The sequence below is a fragment of the Callionymus lyra genome, chromosome 1 (assembly GCF_982586985.1).
Source record: "Callionymus lyra chromosome 1, fCalLyr1.hap1.1, whole genome shotgun sequence".
Taxonomy (NCBI): domain Eukaryota; kingdom Metazoa; phylum Chordata; class Actinopteri; order Syngnathiformes; family Callionymidae; genus Callionymus; species Callionymus lyra.
Window position 1 is genome coordinate 20,062,837 of NC_141818.1, and position 26,789 is coordinate 20,089,625.

The following is a 26,789-nucleotide window of genomic DNA, read 5'->3' on the forward strand; positions in this document are numbered from 1 at the left end:
CGGACTTTATCATGTTATACAATCAAACCAAGACTACACATTGATGTATGCACTAGTGAAGGGCCCATGAAGCTTCATGAAGCAGTGTCATGTTATTAAGAGGTCACTAGGTGGTGCCAACTTTAAAAACAACAGTTGTTTAAAACAAAGGAAAATATCCATCTGATGGGCTGTGAGAATAATGACACTGCTTCATGAAGCTTCATGAAGCTTTATCAGACTATCTAATACTCAATCTATAAATTATCTTTATACCTTATAACCAAAAATGTCTGTTTCATTTGAACAGAAAGAGGACGGATCTTCCCCGGTGGCATTTCAGTGAGACATGGGTGTTTCTGGTGAGTTTTGACGCTCTTTCCTGGTATCTTAGCTTTAATTTAAGCTTGTATGATAACTAGTGTGGGGTTAAGTATCTCTTGTGAATCAAAAAACATTCAACCACAAGAGGATTGAGTTTTGCCACGGCACGTCTTTGATGGCAAAAGGAATCGTACAAACAAGCACAAGGCATCTACACGGAGATGAAAGAAATCAGTATTTAGCTGCGACAGGATGAAGGCTAGACTCTTCTGATTATGATGGAGCTGGGTTAGCGAGCTGGCAATCGATGCTCGTTCTAAATTCAAAGAAGAGGATTCCTTGAGTAAGTAATATATCTCACTCACCGTCTTGCAATGTCTTCCTGAATCAGTGAGCGACTTTTCTTTTTTGCCAGCCACTTTCTCACACATTAACCTCCGACAACCTGCACGCCAGCAACGCCAACACCACTCTCTAAGCTGTGAGCACTTTTTGGGAGAAAAAAAAAAGAAAAAAGATAATCGTTTTCCTTGTCATTTCTCTCTTCTTCCTGCCTCGCCAGCCCAATCTAGGAGATAAACTAGAGTGCTGGAAAGAGCAACAATTTGCTGCCAGAGCTGCTGCACCGCAGAGACCTTGTGATCCCATTCTGCTGCATCAGAGACGAAGATGAGGTAAGCCTGTGTCCTCAAAGTCCTCCCCAGTTATCTCCATCCCACAGTCCGTCAAATACAGGAGGAGTGCTCCACAGGAAGACAGGACAGCTGTGGTAAATCAATATAGTTTTGCAATCATTTAGAAAATATTGTATCAAATCATGTGTAAATTGACCACTTGAGGTGGGAGTGAAGGTTATTACAGATAAATTGAATCTGGCGAAGAGCTGCACACGGCTCTATTTCTGAATGCCACAAATGACATTTTATATCCTGTTTGGATTCTGTTTGTTCGTCGGACACTCGGAAATCCTCCCAGCTTCTTTGCCATTATTGTTTTTCTCCTCCGTTATCAGGAAAAAGCCTCCCAAGGACAACACTTTCAGTCGTGGCATCGCACTGAGCCCACTTAAGTCCTGCGGTATCTCGGACGAGAATATCACAAACAGGAGTGAAGGGCGAAAGAGAAAAACACAGGTCAGCAAACGGTGAAGGGGAAAGACGAAGGAGAAGAAGCGGCTGGTGTTTTGCATTTCCTCGTCAAAGTCACGATGGTCGCTTCTCTGCAGCAATCAAGATCAAGAGACAAGTGGTCGATTACTAGGCAGCGTGTGATTGGCAACTGGTGAAGTGTCACTTCTGGATGTAATTACTCATCACAAGTGGGTTATATATTTATAAACAACCAGAGGTGGTGAAAAGATTTGATTGGAGTATCTGGAAAGATGTCTTCACTCACTATCCTTTCATAGCCACAACCTATAACTTTTTTTGGAAATATGGAACTACTTAATACTTACTTAACCGAGGGCTGCCAAGTCTTACCCTTTGAGTGCGACAGTCAAGTAATTTGATCCATTCTCACACCACACGCCACACTTGACACTTCTCACGCTGAGATTATATTTTTTGGTAATGATAAAAAAAAAACATTGGTCCTTTTGCGTAAATTTTGCCAATCACATAAGACACTGTGAAATATTAACCAATCAGAAGCAACAGGAGGAAATCAATAGGACAACAACATGGTACTGTGGTCAAGCTATCAATTGTTCGGGTTTTTTACCAGTCGTAAGCGGAACATAAATGTGGAGAGATATCACTACACTTTAGGGTAAAAAAAGGACAAATTAGGAGCATTGAATTAATTGTGTCTTCCTTGTAATCCTTCATTATCAGGGTTATACGGTATATATATATATGTTTTATATTATTAATCAGTTCATTCATTTTTGCCAAATCTATTGATTGTTTAAAAAAAGTTAGATTGTCACCCAATTAACAGGTTTAAGATAATTTAAAACGGCATTTCGAAAATTTCAAATAATAAAATTCTATAACATTTTAATGTAAAATCTTCGAGACATTGATCATTAAAACATAACATTTTAGATGTGACCCATTCATGTCATTTTTAAAGACAGGTTTATGTTGCTAAGAAGTAAGTAAGTAAGTAAGTATCCCAAGTTACAATTAATAACTGCATATATCTTCTAGAAGATGTAGACTATTAACCCAAAAATATCATAACAATTCAATGTAGACTTTTGGAGAAATAAATGATAATTCAATATCACAAAAGTACCCCGTCCCTGAACTCAAATCTCACTCTTGTCGTTCGCTAAGCCTTGGAAGCCCTGCAAAGGCTCCACAAAATCGTTAGAATTTTTTGTTATAACCTATATATTTAACATGCATATCCAACCGGTGAAGTTATACCATAGGAAGTGGACAGTTGCCATTTTTTTCAATTTAAGAAAACCTCTAGTAGCAGAGGATCTAATAGCTTTCTTTCCCAATTATTTTCCAGAGGAAAATGATGGATGTCAGGTATGAATCACACTTAATACCACTGAGAGTCACTCATCATCAGTCAATGATAGTTGAAAGGATGTGCAACAGCCAAGCTTCTGACAGGATGGACTAAATATAAGCTGCCTACTTTAAGTAGCAGTTGGTGTCACCAGAGTGCACACTGTCACAAATTCTATTCCTGTTTTCGATTGACGAGATTTCCAGAAGGGTCTTTGAAAAATTGGTGGCTCTGTGGGTTTTATATTCAAAAAGTTATATCCTACAAGGAGGTTAAAGAAAAAAAAAAAGTTTTTCGCATTATTATTACCATTACCTTTATATTCCAGGTGTCTCATGCCGTAGGGATTCAGAAAATATATATTAATAAAACCCACTGATAAAACAAGTCCCTCAACATTGATAAAAATGTTATATTATATTAGTTATTGATTACAAACCTGGACATGCTGTGGAGAGTGAACGTTGTTTCTGAGTGTACCTTTGTTATGTTCAATAAATCATCAAGCAGATTTAAGCTTGTCTACATAAATGTTAAAACTTCAAAATACATGTTAAAATTTTTACCTAGTGTCAGCCACACCAGTGACTCAAAGGCAACACGCTTCAGTTAGGATCAGTCAAAAAAAAAAATTACAACTAAATGTGGGAAATGTCAAACATGCCTCTTCTTGTATAACCATGGCGACTCGTGGTCCTTTATCCGTCTGTTTGGCAATCATCAGCAGTGTCTTCCTCCCTGCTGTCTCACAGTTATTTTTTTCCAAACAGGAAATATGCTCCATCTCCGATCATGCCAGGTCAAAGCAAATGCAGAATTTTACCATCACTATTCACCAGTATAGGATACGTTTCTTCGCCTTCTGAGAATACTTTGTAAATTCAGATTCCAATGATGACATTTCTTACGTGCAACTTATTGTAACCATATTGTAATGCAATTGTTATTTTGATGAAGATATTTTGGGGCAGAATTGTTTTCTTGCTACACTATTGTATATTTTTCAAGGCAATGTATACTAAACATTTTGGTAACAAAGAAAATTCATACAAAATGATGAACATTTTCTTTGGTGACAATGATGAAGACAACTACATCTATGCATAAACCACCAGGACATTTTTACCTCCCTTTAGAGATTTTAAAGAACATTCAAAAACAAATTCTTGACAATAGAAAAAAAAGGTTTTGTGTATGATTTTTTGTATATCAGATATTTGCAAAGCGAAAGGTTCTGGTAAATGAAGCCTTGTTTGTCCACATATTTAAAAGGCCAAGACACATAAGACAAACAAAGGAGTCAGTAGACCTCCATCAAACTCAGAGGCATAGGAAGATCGTTTCAAAGCTTAGGAGCAACAACCTGGAAGGATTTCTCTCCTCTGGTCCTGAACCGTGTGCGTGGAACCATCAGTAGATTCTGATCCACAGACCTAAGAGCCCGAGCTGGGGTGTAAGGCTGGATCAGATCACTGATGTAAGGAGGAGCCTGACCATGAATAGCTATAGAAAGTAAGAATCCGAATTTTTAAATTGATCCTGAAAGAAACTGGCAGCCAGTGAAGAGTTTTAAGGATCGGGGAAATGTGAGTTCTTCTACTAGAGCGGGTCGGAATTCTCGCAGCAGAGTTTTCTATTAACTGCAGGCAAGAGAGCTCCTTCTTGTTTAGACACGAAAATTAACTGTTACAATAGTCTAAATGAGAAGACACAAACACATGGATTACAAGCTCCAATTACAAGAACGTCTTGTGAAATTATTTTCCTAAATTCAGAGATTTTTCTCAGTTGAAGTGAACCGCTTCTGGTCAGTTTTCTGAAGTGTTGTGCTAGAGACAAGTAAGTAATATTGGTCTTGTCTTAGTTTCAGGGTCAATCCATCTCAGCCATTTTGGTCATAATAGTGGTCTTGGAGCATAAAAGATTGGTTTATAACTCCCTTAATGATACATATGACACAAACATACGCACACCCCCTTACAGTACAAAATTGTGTAGTTGTTACATACATCAGTCTAAGTATTAAGACAAGTCATTTTCCTGGTCTCCAGTTTACTCTGTCCTAATCGGTATTGGGCCGTAATAGTGGTCCAAAGGCATAATGGACTGTGATTATTATTCTACTCTTTTAATGATAACATAAATTTGATTATGATGCTGATTTTCTTCAACAGTGTGCTATTGATTGCTATGTTTGGCTATTTTTGTCTTTATTTGGAGTAGTCTTGATTATGATTTGTGTCTTGGAATTGATCTTGTCTCAAGTCTCCACACTCCTAGATGCGGTAACGTCTTGGTTATGAATGAAACGGTTTTGACTAAAAGTCTAGAGTCTTGATCAGGACTCGGTCCGTTTTGGTCTTAGTCTTGGTATTGTATTAGTGTCGGCTGAAGCAGTCGTGATTACAAGCCTAGTAAAGTTTTGTTTGTGTATGTTGTGTGTCTTGGCCTAGGTCCTGGTCTTGACAGTCTCCAGTCATGATAGTGTATTGGAGCTGACTGCATACAATGTTGACTTCATCTTGGTTTTGTCTACAGGACTACAAATGAGGATTCAGACTGTGATATTAAAGCAAAATTCTCACAGTTAAGCCCAAAAATGTAGTGAGCAGCATACCTCTTCTGAAATACCACTTGTGTTTGGCAGCTTTACGACATAAACACTTTTTATCTCCTTACTTCGTACAAAAAGACCCACTCCAACCCAGCCTACAAGATTGCCCGTGATGCTGACATTGTCCACACCATTCTCAGACGTTGATTGCGTTCCCTGCAGTGGTAGCAGCTCTTACAGCAAGAGGAGCACATCATAGAAGAATGAAAACTCAGTAGTTCCTTTGAGAGTCTGAAGTGCTGGCTTTTTATTTTTCTCAGCAAACCTCTTCTTCCAAAGAAAGCTTTGATGTTTCTCCTCAGACTTCCATGGATAGAAACACAACAAGGTCAGCGGTGATTATACTTTCCAACAAGCCTGTCCATTATTTCTCAGTACAAAAGAAGCTTCAACCAACACCTGCCTCTTATCTAGCTGTGTACCTGCTGGTTATCTGTCATGTACTGAGGCTTTGTGGGGTTTGAAAAAGCTTGTTTTGTTCACAGCTATGAATGTGCAAAATGACAAAACGTACCGATACAAAAGAGAAATGTAAGAGGGAAAAAGAAAGCAACAAGAAAACCCTACTCTTTAATCTTCAACATGTTTTATTTGACCGAGAAAACCTTCTTGAATCCTTTGTCTTGACTGACTTTATTAATTAACATCTCACACTTTTCAAAATCTTTTTTTTCTACATGGAAAAACCAGCACATGGAAATAATAGATGGAACTAATTGTTATCGTTGCTAAAGCTCCCGCAAAACGTCTCCTGGTTGTCAGATTCTCACGGTTTTTCGTCAGCCGGCATTGTTCTACGACACTGTGTGATATGAACGCCGCTGGCAGCCCTGATTACACCCAAAATCCAATCCATCTCCCGCTGAGCTCAGTGTGTGTCACCGCTTTGGCTCGCTGGATTCATTATTATTATTTCCCCCACTTCAATTTTTTAGAAAAGGCACATTGCTGGAGGTCCACTTGTTTGTTTGTTTATTTCATTGTCTTTCAGTGCAACACCAGGCTTGTCAGGATTCACGGCATCAGAGGAGTCTTTTTTGGAAAGCCGTGGCAGAGTCACCGAGTCACTGCTGTCAAACTGTCGGAGCTGACTTGATGGAACAAAGACGAAAGCTTAAGGGAGGACGCGAGGGATGAGGAGTAGCTAGTGAAGAGACTCGGGAGACCACTTCAAGATCAGAAAGGAAGGTCATATGGTAGACAGGCTGTCATGTTGGAGGGCTCTTGTCAGCACCGTGCTTTAAATGTGCATTTTACTTTTATTCTTTCTCATGTTGAGAAACATTATGTATACAAGTCATATATTTTTATTTTTATTTAAGTTCACTTCTGGACAATATGCTATATGTAAAAATCATAAAAAAAATATTTCATAATAAAAACATTAATTAATAGATTAAGGTTAGACTTTAGGTTTTCTCTTAATTCAAATAAATATTCAATGTGTGTGTGTGTTTGTGGTAATCGAATGCCAGACAGCTCTTCACCAAACATGCATTATGTCTGCTCTTAAGAAGCCTCAGATTAGAAGGAGATAAATAATCCCTTGGTCAGAAGAACAAGAGTGAAACAGTTTGTGGTATAACTCTTGATCATTCAGAGGGTATAGAGCAAGTTACACACTTCAGGCACTATCAGGTATTGGCAACGTATGAGTAGATATTCAAAACCACCAATAATGTTATTTAGTTTCCAGGAAAAAAACAATAACTCAGGAAAATAAATAATGCCATAGTTATATCAATGCCATTCATGATGCTCTCAATAAATGACAGTAATTAAGGGGAATAACAAACAACGACAAAGTATAAAACTGATTAGTGAAATATTCACAAATATATATATATATTTTTTTAACGGCAACTATTGTAAAAACTCTCCTGACTTACTTACATGTTTGAAATGTTGAAGACTTCCTCTCCAAGATGCAGACAATGACCATGTTATGAATTAATTAGTTTGTGAAGTTTTCCCCCGTATGAAATATTGGCGATCGAGAGGTTATGATAGCAGATTCCATTATGACATAATAAAACTCTTCACTCCTCCTCAAGCCAGCTGTAATCCCGCTCTGCTTTGTTTAAAGTCCCTATAAGGTGGATATTTCTGGGATTGATGACGCCAGATGACAGTCCTTGATGCTTGACCAATCACAGTGGAGTGGGAGTGGTTATGGTAAACAAGATTTAAACTCGAGAAAAACAAAGTGTTTCAGTGTGCCCGTTTTGTAATGTAAGTTTTTCAATTAAAATGCATATATTTCAAAGAGAGTTTTGTACGAATTGATGAGCACAATGGAGATCCAATATTAATTCATTCACTCAAATTAAAAAATTAGTTGCCCTTCAAGTTCTTTTTCTGTTCCTAAAACCGCTTTGTTACATTAGCTCATGACGGATTCAATTTCAATATAATTCACTAATAACTAATGAATTCATAATTAATGTTTTTAAAAGTCTATGTACTACTACATATAAAAAAGGATTGTATATGTTGCCTGAAGCTGTTTGTTTTGGGTATTTCTTAACCCAAATTGCTTTTCAAAATAAAAAATGGAAAGAAAACAAACATACTTTTTGGGTCTGTAGTCAGGGATGCTCCGATCAAGCGAGATGCGATCACTCAGCTGGGCATTGTATCCGTACTCCTCATACTTTCCCTCTGCATCCCGACTGTCCTCTCCCAGTGTGGCAGCTGCTCCCCCCTGACCCAGGCCTCCGGGCCCCTCCACCAGTCCCATCGGTTTGGCCAAACCTGTCAAAAGAAATCAGAGAAAATGACAATTTCAAATATCCTACTGCTGTAAATACAGAGGTGAGAAGTGATGGCGTGATAATTGTATTTTATAAGTGTGAAGCAGTCACTCAGGAGACTTTCAAAAGTGTGTCATTAAGGTGTCAATCAATGACCACCCAGAAAAACACCCACATGGACATTGTGTTTCCATAACTGTATGCTTGCTTTTAATGCTTGCTCAACATCAATAGGAATAATAATAATCACTATGAAATTTTAAAATCTATTTGAATGTTTAAGCTATAGATCATCTTTGATTTTAACATTCATGCCACCATTTACTTCTTATGTTTCTATGAAACGGTGCTACCAAGGTTTCTTATAGTCTCCACTTGAGGTTGGATTCAGAAAGACTGGGAGTCAGGTGCACATGCAGGAAAAACAGTTTTACTTTTATGGTATTTAAAAACATGTTTGCTGCCTCATTAAAGCAACAGCTTGTGTCTTAATCACTAATTGTGCTACATTCACACCCTGTACAGAATTTAATTTCTAATGTTTCTTTTCACTTACATTCCAGTTATAAAAGAAACTGGCAGGGTCATAATAATAATTTAGCCAAACTGAACTCAAATAAACTCAAACTTAACTGAGAGGCCAAATTGGCTTTCAAACAGTACTTAATTGAAAGATGAGGGATGTCACATATACTTCATCCACATTTCTTAAATTCTATGACCGCTCCACACGGAAGAGCTTACTAAGGACTGACAAAGACCGGAGCCACTCTTCCTCTGTCTTGCTCCAGGGTAGAGGTGATAAGTGTGTTTCTGGGTCAAGATGAAGATCAACGCCAACAATCATCCGGGCATAGAATTTCTGCACTCTGTTAGCCTTTAGAAAACTAATGGAAGTCACTCATGAACTGTCCGCTGGTAGACATAAATGAACTCAACTCAACTTATATTGGTGAAAGGAGAAGGTCAAAGGCGGTGGTGCAGTGGAGAAGACAAGACTCCTACATAAGTTTTTTTTTATGTCAACAAGAAGAAAGAAAATGTTAGTTATCTTTATTTCTTGAAAGACTTTAGTGACTTCTTATCTTCCATTATTCAAATGGAATCTGTCCTTATTCTTGGAGACTTTAATCTTCATGTTGATGACGTCACATCTTGTTCTGCTAAAGAACTTTTAACTTTAACAGAAGCCTTTAATTTTGAGCAACATGTTTCTGAACTCACTCATCAAAAAGGCCACATTTTAGACTTAGTTTTTACTCTTGGCCTGGACATTTCTAATGTATCTGTACATGATGTCCATCTGAGTGATCATTCTCTTGTATTGTTCAACCTGGACTTCATCCCTGAACCTAAGCCTTTGAAAGTTAGGTCTCAGAGGCGTGTCATCTCAGCCGATACTGCAGACAGTTTTTCTGCTATGTTTGACCGTCATTCCTTTGATGACTGCCCAGACGTGGACAGTTTGATTCACTGTTTCACTGATCATTGTGTTGAAATACTGGATCAAGTGGCACCTGTTAAATCAAACTTGAAAATTCAGAAAAAACTGTGCCTTTGGACAAATGAAGATCTCCTGAGTCTGAAGAGACTTTGTCGAAAGACTGAGCGTCTCTGGAAGTCCACTAAACTTGAGGTGCATAGACTTCACCTCAGGGATCTGATGACTTCTTACAATGAGATGGTAGAAACTGCTAGATCTGACTACATTAGAAAACTGGTAGCAGCAAATAGGAAAAACCCCAAAGTTTTGTTTGACACGATTAATTCTCTCGTGTCTCCTGCTCCGCAAATCACGCCTGTCTTCTGTGAAGCTGACAGCAATGCATTGTTGAGATTTTTCATTGACAAAATTAAATTGATCAAAGAGAAAATCTCTCCCCCTTTGTTTGGAACCCCTACTGTCTCTGAGCCCCTCTCCTCCTCTTGGTCCACCTTCACTGCTGTATCTTTGGGTGATATTTCGGCACTAGTGAACAAGATGAAACCCTCCTCTTGCTCAGATGACGTCCTTCCGTGTAGGCTTTTTATCAAAGTATTTGATGTAATTGGCCCCTGGGTTACCAATATGGTGAACCTCTCCCTTTCCACAGGGGTTTTTCCCAATGCATTTAAACATGCCATTGTGGAGCCTCTGCTCAAAAAAACAGGCTTAGACCCAACTGACCTCAGTAATTTCAGGCCTATTTCTAAGCTCCCTTTCTTGTCCAAGTTCTTGGAGAAGGTGGTGTCTGAGCAGCTGTCTTTGTTCCTGGATCAGAGCGACATCCATGAGAAGTTTCAGTCTGGCTTCCGTAAACATCACTCTACGGAGACAGCTTTATTGAAAGTGTCCAGTGACATCATGATGTCGGCTGACTCTGGTAAATTCACTGTTCTGGTTCTCTTGGATCTGTCCTCAGCCTTTGACACAGTTGATCACCAGATCCTGCTGAGAAGACTGAGGGATGAAGTGGGACTGTCTGGGTCTGTGTTAGAATGGTTCTCATCTTACCTTTCTGGGCGCAGTTTTAGTGTATCTGCCAATCAAATGAGGTCTGAATCGGCAGATCTGTTGTGTGGAGTCCCTCAAGGTTCTGTTCTGGGTCCTTTATTGTTTTTGCTGTACTTGATTCCCCTCGGTAAAATCATTCAGAGATTTCCAGATGTTTCTTATCACATTTTTGCTGATGACATCCAGCTCTACTGCTCTTTTGATCCAACTGAGCCCCAGAGGCTGAACAGCTTAGTCAATTGTTTGCTAGAAATTCAACACAGGCTGAGTGAAAACACTCTACAGCTAAATGTGGACAAAACTGAAACACTGGTGATTGCTCCTGATGATAAGATTCCAGGGTTGAGTCAGTACTTGGGTGACTTAGGTCAGTCTGTCAAACTGAGCCTGAGAAACCTGGGTGTTGTATTTGATAAAGACATGTCTCTTGTTCGACATTGCAGAAAACTGACCTGAAACTGTTTCCTTCAACTGAGAAAAATCTCTAAACTTAGGAAAATGTTGTCGGAACATGATCTGGAGCTTGTAATCCATGCGTTTGTTTCTTCTCGTCTGGACTATTGCAACAGTTTGTTTTCATGTCTTAACAAGAAGGAGCTGTCTCATCTGCAGTTGATTCAGAACTCTGCAGCGAGAATTCTGACCCGCTCAAGTAGAAGAACTCACATCTCTCCGGTCCTTAAAACTCTTCACTGGCTTCCAGTTTCTTTCAGGATCAACTTTAAAATTCTGGTTCTTACTTTCAGAGCTATTCATGGTCAGGCTCCTCCTTACATCACTGATCTGATCCAGCCTTACACCCCTGCTCGGGCTCTGAGGTCTGTGGATCAAAATCTACTTATGGTTCCACGCACACGGCTCAGGACCAGAGGAGAGAAATCTTTTCAGGCTGTTGCTCCTAAGCTTTGGAACAATCTTCCTCTCTCTTTGCGCTTGATGGAGTCTACTGACTCCTTTAAGAAACATCTTAAGACGTTTCTATTTGTTCAGGCTTTTCCTTGAATTTCTCGAACTCCTGTTGTGTTCTCAGTATTATCTTGATCTTTAAAGTATGTACTTTTTTGAGTATTGTTTTGATTGTTTAAGCGCTTTGTGACCCTGGTCTCGAAAAGCGCTATATAAATAAATATTACTTACTTACTTACTTACTTACTTATCAGCTGTGGTGCAACAGAGCATCCATCAGGCGTGTGTGCATCTGTATCATTTAGATATAGGCAATGGGCTGATGAAGCTTCATGAAGCAGTCTCATGTTCTTCAGTGGTCAGTAGGTGGCACCATCAGTTTAAAAAAAGATGTGATGTTTAATTAGAACAGCTGTTAAAACAAAGGAAAATAGTACAGAGACCTGAAAATAATGAGACTGTTTCATGAAGCGTCATCAGACTGTCACTACTAGGAGAGCATAGAATAAAAGATACAGTCAAACGTTTGACTGCGGTTGTGTTATGCATCCACTAGATAAAGCTGTGCTGAAGGGAATGTAAACAAAACAGTCAGATAAAGTCAAACTTTATTAAGCGTTCTGACAACTCTGTTCACTCCCATGGTAACCATGTTCAAATGATGTTTAAAAGTCTTCAAGCAGCAGCGTGAGACTGGTGTTGTGAGCAGACCAGGAGTGAAGTTGAGCGTGTGTATGACAGCTAGAGCACGCGTGTATGACATGTTGAACGCACCCGTATGACTGGTTGAGCGGCCAGCAGAGTGATTTTGAGTGTACAACAACCAAGACACACTCGCTCAAACCAGTGGCAGTAATATCACTCCATAGCCATCCGCAATGATGTGACGTGGGCCGAAGTCCCATCCTGTGATGACGCAATGACGTGATCAAGGCGCACTATCATTTTTGAGAAAATTAAAGGCTTCTAAGTGCGCCTTACAGTGCAGAAAATATGTTAATGATGTCCCAATATGGACCATGAAAATGCATTGATCTCTAATGAGGAGCTGGAGATGTCCAGACCAAGTCATGAGAACCAATCCATACAAGATGACACATCATTACAATCATCACATATCAATAAATTCCTACAAAAGATTTGAGCATATGGAAGACAAGGAATACCAAGAGTCAATTTATGAATATACCAAATGATTTGGATAACTAAGCAATGGTCTAAACTAAAATAGATACCTAAGTAAAGGAGGCCAGGACAGGTCAGACTGGACACACACAGTCTGACATTAAGGATTCCACTTTAAAATGAGTCTCCTTCAAATACTAAGCGCTGCTAGCAAAGCGAGCCAGATGCTTAATGCATAATGGACTTGAAGTAATGTGGAAATGGTTTCAGTTTCACAGTCATCGCCGAGGATTATCTCACATCTGATACCACATTCAATAAATATATGAAATAATCACTTTGAGACCAGATTAAGGCTTTGCATGAAATAATGGTAGATATGAAGCATTGTTTTTATCAAGTCCTCCAGGGCTTCCCTTTTTTATACTTTAAGCTGCAGAATAAAAGATTACCAGACAACAACAGTGATGCCCTGAATACTGTGATGTTTTTTAAAGGAACATCTCATAAGGCATTTCAAGATATACAGGTTATCTCAGTGGAGAATATATGTTAAAGCCTAAAAAGCCTTTTTTTGCAACATAATGGTCTCCTGGGAGTAGAAACTAATGGGAAATAATGAGGTAAAATATTGACCAAATTAACTCATTTTACTTCCAACATGTACCTTCAAGCCTGCCAACATCCCCTCCCACAAAAATACTTTAACTATCATATTTAATTAAGTTTATGTTTAAGCGCAATATTAATTAAAATGTGCGTTTCTGATAATGACAAAACAACAAATACTGCATTCTTAAATTTACACAAACTCTACACATGATCTGGAGCAGATATGCATTTCCAGCTATTCACGGTTTAAACAGAAACATTTTTGCTCGTCTTATCCCTGAACATATAAAACCGAACATCAGCAGAAAATTCTTACTGTTTGAACTTCAACCATTAAATCTTGGTCTCTGCCTTCTCTTTGCTCTCATGTGTTGATTTAAGTAGGAATACATTTTCTGTGATGAGTGGTTTCAATTTGAAGTGTCATATCTCGGACTAGAACTCTCAAGATATTATTTTAATGGCACTCTTCACTTTGTAATGTTGACTATGTGATCTGCTCAGTCACCATGTGACAACTAAACTGCTTTAAGCGGTGGATTGAAGACAGCGGTCACATCCACTTCCATCATGGCTGAAGTACAGAAAGCACTTTTTATCAAGCTTCCAGGAAGACGAAACTGACCTAAAAAGAGCCTTTTATTCTCATTTCTCAAACAAACGCACATACAGCAACGTCTTCACTGTGGCTGCAATTTCTACCACAAAATATTTATATGATGTTCAATTGAAAGAAATGTATACTTTGTTTAGGTAAATTAAGAATAATAAGGTCGAAGATATAAAACACCATTTACTCAAACAGAACAAAAACGCCAGCCTTGTCCGATTGGATTTATTTGCTAAATCTTATTTCCAAACAGAAAGATACAGACAAATCTAGTCACAGTGCTTCTCATGAATACTGTGCTATATGTCTCTTCACATCAAGAAACTGACACGAACTCAAAGCTCAGAGACAGATTCGTTCCATCAGTACATTAATCACATTCTGATGTGCCTTTGAAGAAGCACAAAGAATTGTGATATGACAGTTGTGTGGTTGACAAATCTCACTAGGGATTAAAAAAAGGTAAACAAAGGTTCAAGAGCGTTACCAAATGTGTGGGTTCCTGTAAGTGGAAGCACTTAATAAACCTTCTAGCTTTGGAATACTTATTTAACTCAAAGATTACCAACAAGATAAGTGGCATAGATGGCAGACTTGACTCTTAGACCTACCATCAGTGGGACAGCTTTCAAATGAGAAAGGGACCTATTGTGCATATTTCGCCTGATATAATAATATGACTATCAGTTAAGCATTAATTAAGATATTATTGGCAGCACCTTAATTGAGGCGTATTTGAAATCCAAGCGAGTGTCAGTAGACACCACAGATTGCCGGCGATGGCCACAGACTGCCACTGTATCATCACTACCTGCAACTGCCACTGGGAGGATCTCGGTGCTGCTGGGTTTTTGGTTCAAATAGTTTAACCAATGAAGTTTCAGCTGAAACAGGCAATTTCAGACTGACATGTTAATCGATGAGGTATTGTTAAAAAACTGAGAATGTCATCAAGGATTACTAGACATTTCTGCTTAAGGTGAAAATGTGGCATCTGCATCTCTTCATTCATCTCATGACTCATTTGAAAATGAAATATTTATTTCACTTCTAGGCAAGTACCAGTCGTGCACGCAACCGTGAAAGCTTGTGAATTTAATCTGGACTATTCTTCTAGCTGCAGCATCTTAGAAGAAGTGTTTAGAGGTTCAATGGCACTGGTGTTACCTCCTTAGTTATTATGGAGCTGCAGTAAGTATCAGTTCTTTAGATAATGTTGGAAGTCAGAGAAGCGTTTCGTGTAAGCATCCAAGGTTATTTGCAGTCTGGTTTGTAGTCAACCATTTTTATATATCTGTGAGATATATTCTGAAAATCATAGTGCTTGGATCCACAACTGGCAAGATTCAAGAGCTAGAACGAAGTGATCCATCCAAACTACCTTGATGAAGAATAATTTGATACAAACAGGCCAACCACTGAAAAAAAAACCCAACCAGACAGGGCAAAAGGGGATTAGGAAAAGAAAGATGTCTGTAACAAATGTTAATTCTGACCTTTCATAATATCAGACCTTTGAAAGTGTATTTTGTATAATTCATTATTAGACCAATTATAATTCCACCAGGTCCATACAATTAGCAAACACTAACCTTCCGCTAGATGGAAGTGCCTTTGGTTGGGTAGATTTTGAAGATCCATAGCAAAGTGTCAAACCCCAAGATGGACAACAAAGTTAAAATGTACATTTTAAGAAACTGTGCTCACTAAGCTGTATATAAATGTCTGTAAAATGCCATGACAAGAACCAAAACAACTACATTTGTTAAAACAATGATCTGTTGTTTTCCCTATACCCTAGCTTCTGTCTTCTGTAATACCCCCTGATGTGCCTGGAACCAAACATTTGCTTCTTTCACGCAGGAACAACTCCCTTCCAAAGTGGAAGTGATCATCAGAATGCCAGTCACCAGTTTTTAATCTCATTGCATTGAAAAGTGCTCCAGCCCTCTCCTGTGAATCCATTTGTTCAAATCCCTCTGACATGATACATTAAACAGCTATAAATTATACATCAACCATCAGAACACGACTGCCGTGGCCTTTCAGAAGATCGGATCTTAAATCCAAAGATGACCCGCTTTTGAATGATTTATTGGAGTGGACTTATGTGGGCCTGAAGTGATGCAGTCAACTTCTAAATATTGATGCACCGGGAGAGGGCTTATGGGAGAATCCAATGATTCCTTTTTCTTTTTTTTTTTTGTTTTCAGATAAAAGTCAAACCAAGTTCACGAGATTTTGCAAACGACTACATTAGTTTGAGAGCTGTCACTCATGATCGCAGCTCGTGGGCCCACAATTTGAACAACAATTACACTTTCAACTCCCTAACCTCAACTCATGGCTACATAAAACTTTTGTGAGACAACAAAGACAGGTAACAGGCACAATCTATTCATGATTTATGTCATAAATCCACACCTAATACTCATTAATTCTGAAATAATCTTAAATATAAGCGATTTGTGTTTGGTTCAGCTTGATTTTCTGAATAGATACAAGGGTGTCATCTCCCGCAGCTGGTTCAAAAAGACTGACCCTGCCCTCCTGTGGTTGCTGCTCCATCTGATTAAACACAATCGCTTTTCAAGTTGATGTTGAGTTCGGTCTCGATCCTCTCCACAGTTTTGTTTGCTTCAGCACTTCGCTGATGTTCCTCCTGCTCTTTCTTTAAACCTGCCGGACCCTGACTCAGCGCAGTAATCCCCCAGAGTTCAGTCCGTATAGCTTACGCCTTGCTGCGTTCTTGGGTTCACTCGCCGAAAGTCAGCATTATGTAAATAACATTCAGGAGTCAGTGAGGGAAACTGGACACAGTCGCACAAATATTCAGGAAAAAAATATCTGATTGCTCATTATATGTAGGTGTGTGGTCACATTTCAGTTGTTTAGCCAAAATATTGTGACCATTGACAGACGTAGTGAATGACACTGATCATGTGGACTACTGTGTGTAATATAAGGTCAATGACATACAATGTTGTGTTATGGAATTTGAGTTACTATTTTTCTAATGCTAAACAGATTAATACAAAGTCCAATGTTTTCATTAATGCAATAATAAAATAAATGCTGACATGTTGTCTTGTTTTGTTTTATTTTGTCAAAATATTGCTCACACGCCGGCTCTCTTTATGGGTTTCTAGCACTATTTTGTTTTCTGGGTAGTGTCTAACAACAACTCTGAAAATTGGAAACCACACTTTTACCGCTTTGTGCCTGAACTGCCTCTATTTTCTACTACATAAACCAAAAAACTATTTTAAAACCTACAACTGAGAAACATTTATTGCCTATGGTGAATCATAGCCTTAGACACTTCTTTGTATGAAATGGTTATTCCTCATCATCAAACGAACATATGATTGGTTGATGAAGCTTCATGAAGCACCATCCTATTTTTTAAAGCTCAGTAGAAGCTCAATTTAAAAATGATAAAGATTAAAGTAGTTCAAATAAATGTATTATAGAGAGTGACGGCTATAGGCCATTTAAAAAAAAAGGATTTTGCTTCATGAAGCTTCATCAACACATCACTAATGACAACTAGGACATTTCTAATCATGCAACATTCATTTTTCTCTAGTCACATAATATGCAGTATGTAATAAAACTCCATAAATAGCATTTTACCAAACATACATTTTTCTCTCCTACATCAATTTCCTTTGACACGTCCAGAACTAAACACAACCTCGGATATAGTTAATGGAACAAATAAATAAATATGAGTCCTGCATTAAAATTAATAAACACAGCCGCAGTTCAAAACATGGCTGCAGTCAAGATATTGGCTGCAGTCCCAAACACTTATGAAATGGCAACACTCAAGGAGTTATGGATAAACAACAATAAATTCCGCGCTAATGCATAATTAATAATCCAGCTCGGCAAACTGGCGCGTGCTTCTTTCGCACAGGAAGTCATTATTAAACGTTAGCGATCCCTTCATGACTTGGGGGCAATAGTGTAAATAAGGAGAGCACTCGCTCCATCTGAGTTTTCCATTATAGTCAGGAGCTGACTGCTGATTGTCAGGTGAGACGCTGAATTCATTACCGTGATTTCTCAAGGCTGAGTAGAATTGATTCTTATTCTAAAAATGTTTGGAGCGGCACCTCATCTGCATATTGTTATTGGAATATTTGATCAAGCTCCCAGCAACTCTCATTGTGCGGCTATATATATATATATATAAGGCGAGCGTTTCCACCATCTCAGATGTATGCCCGGCACGATGTGTATCATTACCATCCAGTCACGGCGTCAAGTGTGTGACATTTCTCATAGCTCCTCTGCTCGCCTCGCCAGCCGCCTCTGAATATAAACAGCATCGGTTCCTTTGTCGTAATTGGGCATTACAGATAAGAAGCGTATCAGGTGGTGCAGCTGGACCCGTGAGGCCACTATCCCATCAACACACCGGGAAAAGGCAGAGAGTGACATGCATGGTCGATGGCAGGAGCCTCGCGGTGGCCAGGAGCAGGCTGACAACGAGCTGAGCACAAACAATGACAAATCCAGGTCTGAACACCACATTCAGCGGCCATGAGCCAGATATTTCTAAAGGTTTATTTCAACCGTCATTGGTGTTAAGTCAATATCGGTTTAATATTATTTTGCACTTCAACTTACAATATTCATGTTGCTCTTATTGCTTGTTGGAACACTGTTTATGTTTCACTTTTAACGATTACTGTAGAAAATCCGAAGGTGATTTAAGACTATTATTTTTAAGAGATATTCTGGAACAGCACAATATTGCCCTCTAGTCAATGTACTGTCATTAATGGCTCGTTTTGAGTGTTGATGAATAGATATTGTTTTCTTGAACTCATTATCCACAGTCTTTATAAACACAATATATATCTTGTTCTTTTCTAAATTCTAAATGAATACCACAATTTTCAAATGTGACACCAGGATTCTAGATTTTCCTCTTCAAACAATGTTAAAATAGATTTTTTTTTTTTTCTACCTTTTTTGATGTTTTCACAGTTTATATTTTCAATTGTAATCAAACGGAGGCCATAAAGTATAAAGGACCTAGTGGTACCTAATATTCCCCCCCAATGAACCACAATGAAAACATTTTATTCCCTAAGTCATAGACATGCATGATTTATCGTTTATGCCAAAATGGGTTTGGATGCATCAAAACAACAATACGCGAGTATCAAAAGTAGAAAATAAAACACTATACCACCAAGGCTCTGTATATTAAATGCCTTTTTGTATCTAAATAGCAATGTTTACAATACTAAATGAAGACATTAATGGTACAATAAAAACGAATAATTCTTTGTTTTCTTTTAATTCCAGATAATTTTACTTAAATCACAATTATATATCATGTGCAATATTAGTTGCTCAAAATGAAATCCAAAGGAAACACATTTAGATTCCTGCAAAACACTAGATCACTGTACAAATCATTTTTATTTTGGAATTTATAACCCTCTGCCACTTAGAGTCTGTGTAAATTTCAACAATGACCTTTTTAGACTCTGAAGAACAAATGACAACAACAGAATAACAAGACAAATGACACCACAAAAAAACATTTTTATTATGTTTTTGTTATCGTGATATCAGTTTTGTCATTGTGCTTTTATTTTTTATTAATGTGGGTCTAGTTTTGTGGTTGTATTTTGGTTTGTTTACTTGGTCTTCGAGGCTATCATACATTTTACCTCCACTGTCATGTATTTGGATTTAACAAGCACATACATACTTAATATAGTTCTTGGTTTTATAATAAGATGAGCAAGGTATACAGGTCCATCTTTACAATATTATCAGCTTTGTCTTTTTCTTGGTCGTAAGTGCTGCCTATTCACTAGGATTACTGAAAGATTTCAGTAGCTTGGTTCACTTCTAATGTGTCTGTGCTGACGAGAACCCTGACAGGAAAAATTATTTCGCTGTAGGCTTTCGTTAGGTTTCCTTCACAGCTATGCTCTTCAGTCACAACGCCAGATCAGACCATATGCTAGCAGATGGTCTGGCAGATCCCTTCCCCCGGTTCGAATCCAGCACCTCTCATGGGAGATACGTCCTGAGGCAACACTTTGGACAACCAAGTGCCTAGGAGTTGATTGATGCCACTAGAGATTCCACTAGAAATATTACAAAAAGGCATCTCATCTTAGAGAAAGAGTGGAGGAGTTGCAAAGTTGTACAGAAAATCATCCGATTTGTGGAAGAAGTCCTAAACTCAAGTTCAGTTCTGAATAACCATGAGTTGCAAAGTTTCAGACGGCAAGAAGAATCCCTGTGGCATTAGAAGAAATTGTCTGAAACCACCTGTAAAACTGATTATGACCCAAATTTCACTTTTCAGAGAAGCTTTACAAGTCCCAGTCGTCTCTCTTAACCTTTGGCTAAGATTTGACGGCTCATGAGTAAAAGATCGAAGGCAGATATTATAATGTTCATGGTAAAATATAAAATGCTTTACAGACTAAATATGCCTTTCCACAGATCATATTCATTTTGACCTTGTAACATGCAAGCAGGGATTTCGCTCTACAAAATAAATCATGAGACCTTTGCTCTGTAATCTGGCTAAATCTGCACTTGATTCATCTTCAATATAGTGCCTGCTAATCCTGTTTTTGTGTATCCATTTAGCGACAGGTAAGAACCACTGAGAAGACATTTCCCGGTCTTAATGCTGCACTAGAGGTCGAAACACATCTTCATAAGCTTGTTAACAGGCTTAAGAGTGCCTCATCTGCTGAGCCAAAGATGATGGCAGCCTCCACCGAGCATCTCAAGGTTTATCATTATGTTTTCTGGGGGGATTCTGTTAGCCCTCCGTCACACCATCATAACACGGCTTGTTTATGTCCTTTAAATCTAATTAACCAAGCAGGAAAAGTCCCGTGGCGTGCCATTGGTAGGCAATAAACAGAGGGAATGTGCAATTACTTTATATCGCTGCTGGACATAGTGGTAGTCACTGGCATGCAGAGTCCGTTCTTCAACAGCGCTGTTCCCAATGGCGATAGAATACAATTTGCGCTCTGTGCATGGTTCTGGTGGTGACCTGGGATATGAGAGTATGATTAAGTATGCCGTTAAAAGACTCAAGACGAATTATGGAATGAAAGTGACGGACTGGGAATTTCCAGGCCCCAGTAAGCTTCTATTGTTGGTTGAAAAAGACATGATAACAGTTTGTAGCTAATCAACAAAAAACACATTTAGATTCTGTCGTGAGTCGAGCACAATAAGAGGGATGGATTATTACGATCAATTACACAACTTTGACCATTTTTGCAGTATGGAATCAAAATATTCCACTTTTTTTATAATCTTCTGGGGAATATAGACGATCAGCATTACTTTAATTTATCATTAAATGTTAAACATTTAAAAGACGCCATATTTTATGAATAAGTCATTTGAAGGAGCTTGATTAAAGGGCGATCATAAATCATACATGTGTAAAATAAATGTTGGGTTGCATTTGCAGTTGTATTAGATATAATCAACACGTTTTTGGTCAACTTTTTCAAAGTAAAGCATTAGCATTTTTAAATTATCATTTTTTTGTTATTTGTTTCTTCTTCTTTTTTACACAAAATATGGGTAGCTAAAACTGACCGTTTATTTAATATTTTATGGCATCTTACATGGACATTATCTACAATAGAGAAGAAATTACATATGATTGAAGAGCCATGATATTTTATACTGTATATATCCAGTAGAAATAGCATTAATTATAATAACTTTCTAATGAATATAAATAATTAATTAATACATAATTGAATACATTTTAAATAGTGATTCCTTCCTAAATTAAGGCCAAAATACATGAGAAAAAGTTAAATTTGTATCCATTGGGAAATAATATATATACAGTATTTCTAGTGCAACAGATTTATTTTAGAACATTTTGGTGGTGCTGCCATTCACAGCAATGCTGCTTGATATGGGGACGTGGAGTGCTTGCCACAGTGACGAATGTTATAATTAGGATGGATGACAGATTTTTTTTTTTCGTATTTCTTTTGACGTCGTATGATCAACTGAAACCGCCTCCGTAAGTCGCTGACAAAAGGGCACCCCTGATCTACAGAAATCTTTTCCAGCAGTGGCGAGTGGGTTATTATCTCTCAGCATTACTGGAAAGTTGCATTGTTACTATGCAAAGCAGATAGGATGTGATGTACTTGAAAGGCGATGCCTTTTATCTCGGCCTTTCAGATTCCAGCCATAACTCACGTTGACAAAGTGACCCCCCGAATAGCTGCCGAGGCGCCACCATAATAAGATCATGAAGAAACAAACCAGGACCACTCGGGGAGAGAAGTCTGGCTGCTGCGACCAAATTATTGTTACTGAGAGACGAGAATATATTTAATGATATAAAAGCTTCACTCAACTGAATTTAAGGACGCGCTGACCTCAGATGATAAACAACATAAAACAAACACAGAAATTAAACATGATTTCAATTTAGCGACGTAAAATATTGTTTGTTTTTTAAAAATAAAAATAAAATTTGAGTCCAAATAAAGAGTAGCTGGCTACAAAAGAGAGAATGGATCTTAATGGAGAATTGAGAACGAATGTGTTTTTCGGATTCTCTGGACAAATGCATCTGGACAATGTATGTATCTAATTGTACTACTTGGATTCATTAAATTCATATTCCATGTGTACTTGTTATCCTATGTATCCAATCTGTTATATATTTTCGGATTATTGTTCTATGCATAAAGTGGAGAAGCATGTTGTTTTAAATCCTCACTTTAGGTATACTAGGTTATAACTTTCCTTGTTGTTGCGTGTATGTTTTGCTTACACATCTTGATCCCCTTGTAGTAAAAAGGCGTATTTTCCACATTTACAGTAATTCAATGCATTTACATAGAATTTCTTTTTTTGCATTAGACAAGGATAGTAGACTTTGGAACAGACTTTTATGCTTGCATCATGATCTTACCAATGGGATGTATTCTATCTGCATTTGTTTTCATTTTTTATATAATAATCTCTTAATTGTAGATATCAGAATCATTTTTATGCACTTTTCATGCTAGTTCTCGGACGCATTTACAATGTTTTTATTTTCCATCAGGAAAAATTAACATGCACCGCAACTGCTTTTGGGGACATACATGTTGGTTAGTTTGTTATATGATCATTATTATTTTCTGTTTTGTTTTTTTTAATTGCCCATCCCTCGTAGATATACATAAATATCAAAACCAATTTAACTTTGCTAAAAGCATGCCAAATATGAAGTCTGTAGGCTACATCCAACCACAAGCTAATTATATATGGCTAAAAAACCTGCAGAGATTGTTAGAAAACAGAAAAAAAGGTTAATGTACTTTGAATAACATTTTGAAATGTTGCTACTCAGACATTGCAAGCATACAACTACTGATGGCCAACGTGACCTAGGGCAAGACATCTCTTAGTTGCATTTGTTAATTATTTCCATGTGGAAAACATACGTGTTATTTAAACCTCAGGTACAAAAGCCGCTGGAGGGGACTTGAGTTCTGAGTGGATTTGTATGTCCTCCATGTGCTTGCTTGTTGGTTTACTTCAGGCACTGACATTTGTACAGAACGTTCAAAAAACATGCATTCAGGTTTATTACTGAATGTGGTACTCCAGAAACAGGTCAACATCGATGGCTCACATGTGCTAGACCAGGGGTGCATGCCGTTCTTTCCATAGCATTTTTCCAATAATGCTTGAAAAACGAGCAAACCTCTCCTTCACTTTACCTTTTATTTGACCAAAAGCGTTACTGTAAGACGTAACTTTGCTGATAAAAGAACAATGTTAGTTTGTCACAGTCATCAGCATAGACATGTATACTTAGACGCCAAATTGACTGTGTATAAATGGACTCAAAATCTCTTATAGGAACACTTAATACCATCAAAGACATTTTAAGATCAATAATGTAGCATCTACTAGAACCATATTAGCCTGTTGGTACTTATTGGAATATTGTTTAGCATGGCTATATTTAACACTTACTTGGAACCAAGAAAGTTTTTTTTGTTTTTTTTAACTTAATTTTCAACACTAAAATAAAGCTAACATCTAGCACCTACAGTTAAACTAGCATATACGCTTATAAAGAACTAGAACGACAATCTTTAAGAGGGAAAACAGTCTCTTCTTTTACTGTATCTGAAGAGTCACAGCAGCAGGAAGAGGAGATCTGTGGTATCACTTCTTCAAACACTGTCGCTGGAGGAGCTGCTCAGTTGAAGCACGGTGATGGAGCTCCACTTTGTTTGCCAACATTGAAAAGAGCTCTGATATCTCTGCTTCTCTATTGTGCTTGTCGAACAAAGTAAATGTATTTGAAGTCTTTGTGTTGAAGAAATACGTTATAATGCTCATTAACAAGTTTAAAAGAAACAATAACTATCTGAAGATTCCACCCATGTCTGCCAAGACTCTTAAGTCTGGGGGTTTTTATTGCTCCAATATCACTTTAACCGCCTTTCAGGGGCGACATGGCGCACCCATAACCCACTGGTTGTAAAGTCCACATAAAGGGTCAGATCATCCGCAGCTCTGTAACCGCAGCAGCAGTAGAATCTGTCTTCTCGCTGATTTGATTGTCTGGATATTTGGCAGAAAGGCTGTAGAACAGAATGACATGCTGATATTTGATTTCACGCTCATTAGTCAGAGGATCAAATAGTCTCCACAGCAGAGCAGCAATCCACAAAATCAACTTAGATGAGTTACTTATGTTTCTGCACTGGATCACAAATACATCATGTTTGACACACAGATGCTGATGCAAGGATGCAGCTTCACGAACACTAATCTGACTTAAACATCTCATGGCAGGTCTTGTGATGACACACATCTAGGGTTAATTTCACTAGCAGGCGTTTTAATCTTTTTTCATTTTTAATAATGTTGGAGTTTGTCACAGCCCACATGTAAGAGATGATAATATGTAAAACTAGTACAATTTTAACCTTAACAAACTATAAACAAATTAAATTATTTGAAATAGTAGTTAAGTAAGCTTTATATGTCAGTGCATTTTACATACCAGGGTCACAAGTAATACAATTAATATCTGCTACTGGAAAAACATCCCTTTAAAAACCTGCATTAAACATATATTGCCATCACATATGACACTGTACAGACAAAGAAATAACAGGCTGGACATAGAGCAAAACCATGTTACTAATATACAGTCTTACAGTCCATATTTTAAAGTTGTACCTGAGTTAATAAATGCAATTAAAATTAACTTTAAACACGCTTTTAAAATATATGTATGCATGTGAGGGTCATATAGAATACACACAATGAATGGTTAATGTAAAGTAAAAATACATTTAAAGTTAAGGTCAATATTAGAAATTCATATTTTAGATTCTGAAGCAGGTTGAGACACCTGAAATTGTTTTGCATGTTGGCTTAAATATCTCAGACTATATGTCCAATATACACCACATACCCACGAAGGTTCTCATTCATCCAGGTCATGGTTATCCAAAAGATTCAAAAGCGAGTCAACTTGACTGTGCAGAGTTTTCTAGGAAGACGGTTCGTTCCTTATCGGAGGAACTTCTTTTGTTCTAAATGAGCTGGCGTTAGGAGTCAGTATATATCCTGCTAGAGAGAGGAGCAGAGAACAATAGGGAGGGTTTGGAACAGTGCTTGGTCTGAAACCCATCAGGGTAGAAACCCATTAGTGTGTGTAGAAAATAGAAATAGAAATCATAGAGATTTAGGCGATGTTTAAAGAGCTGTCAACTTTAGTTCAAACCTAAACCTTAATTTAATTTGATCTAGCTGGCTGGATTTGGGCTTCAATAATTCGTTTAGTTTGATAATCTAAACATTGTTTTGCATTTTTTGTCACATCATTCATAACCTTACAGAAAAGTATTAGTGCCTGCAGTAAGTTATAGATCCAATGATTCATACTGTTTACTTCACACAAAAAAACAACAAAGTTTTACTTTTAACTGTGGTCATTTATTAAAGTCTTGTTAGAACAGTTTTATGGGGTTCATTGTTATTCCACTGCATCATACACCTAACAACTTAATAAATTAAGGTTTTAGATGTGGGATCTTACCGTTCAACTGGTTGTAGACCACGTCCTCCAGCCTCTCCAGTCGCTGGAGAATCGACTGTCTGTCCACCAAGTTGGTAACTTTTCCATTCCTGGCTCGAAGTCTCTGCTCGGAAATCCTCCCGATCTGGATGAGCTCCTCGGATCGGTCCTGGATCCGGCAGTACACCGAGAACAGGATGATGCCCACGAACACGAGGATGTTGACGGTCAGCAAAGTTTTGATTTTACGTGCCACGGCCATTAAAAAAACTCGAGGAATCCGCGGTCCGGCTGACCCGGGAGTCAGTCAAGCCCAGGATGCGTCCATGTGCGGTGGCCTGCTAACGGGTGCTGGTCAGCAGCGGCTGGACCCCCCGGAGGATGCGCTCGACACAAGCTCTGGTCAGCGGGTCACATGGAAAGAAGAAGAAGAAGTGGCTCGTGATCACCAGCCTTCAGAGGACACCTCGCATGTTACTGGAGAGAAGGCTCGGATCCTCGGATGCTGAAGAGCCGCGGGCGGTCGCCGAGCATCCCTGCGACGCGATGAGCCCGGAGACGTCTGCGAGGAAGCATCATCTTCTCCTGCTAGAATCCGTCGCGAAAATCTCTGAGCATGCTTGGAAAAAAAAACAAGGCGGCGATCTCTCCTCCCCTCTCTCCTCCTCTCCTCTATCCGTCCATTCCAGTGGCGCTGGGAGCTCGGTGTCGGAGGAGAACAGCATCCGATCTCTCTCCTCCTCGCTGACGTACGGCTGCTGCCCGCATGAATATTCAGCAGCCGCGCTGACGGACTCTCCGGGACAGGGATCCTGCAGGAA

General features: G+C 38.4%; 1 protein-coding gene across 1 annotated transcript in view; it reads right to left on the reverse strand.

The window, feature by feature from the left end:
* Window positions 1-26,563, reverse strand: part of galnt9 (polypeptide N-acetylgalactosaminyltransferase 9) — a 104,392-nt gene extending 77,829 nt beyond the window's left edge. The window contains exons 1-2 of the mRNA XM_087796553.1: window positions 25,990-26,563; window positions 7,960-8,140 (exon numbers count right to left, since the gene is read on the reverse strand). Coding sequence (XP_087652679.1) covers window positions 7,960-8,140; window positions 25,990-26,230 — 422 coding nt within the window. The 5' untranslated portion in view covers window positions 26,231-26,563. The remainder of the gene's footprint in view (window positions 1-7,959; window positions 8,141-25,989) is intronic.
* Between the last annotated feature and the right edge of the window lie 226 nt (window positions 26,564-26,789).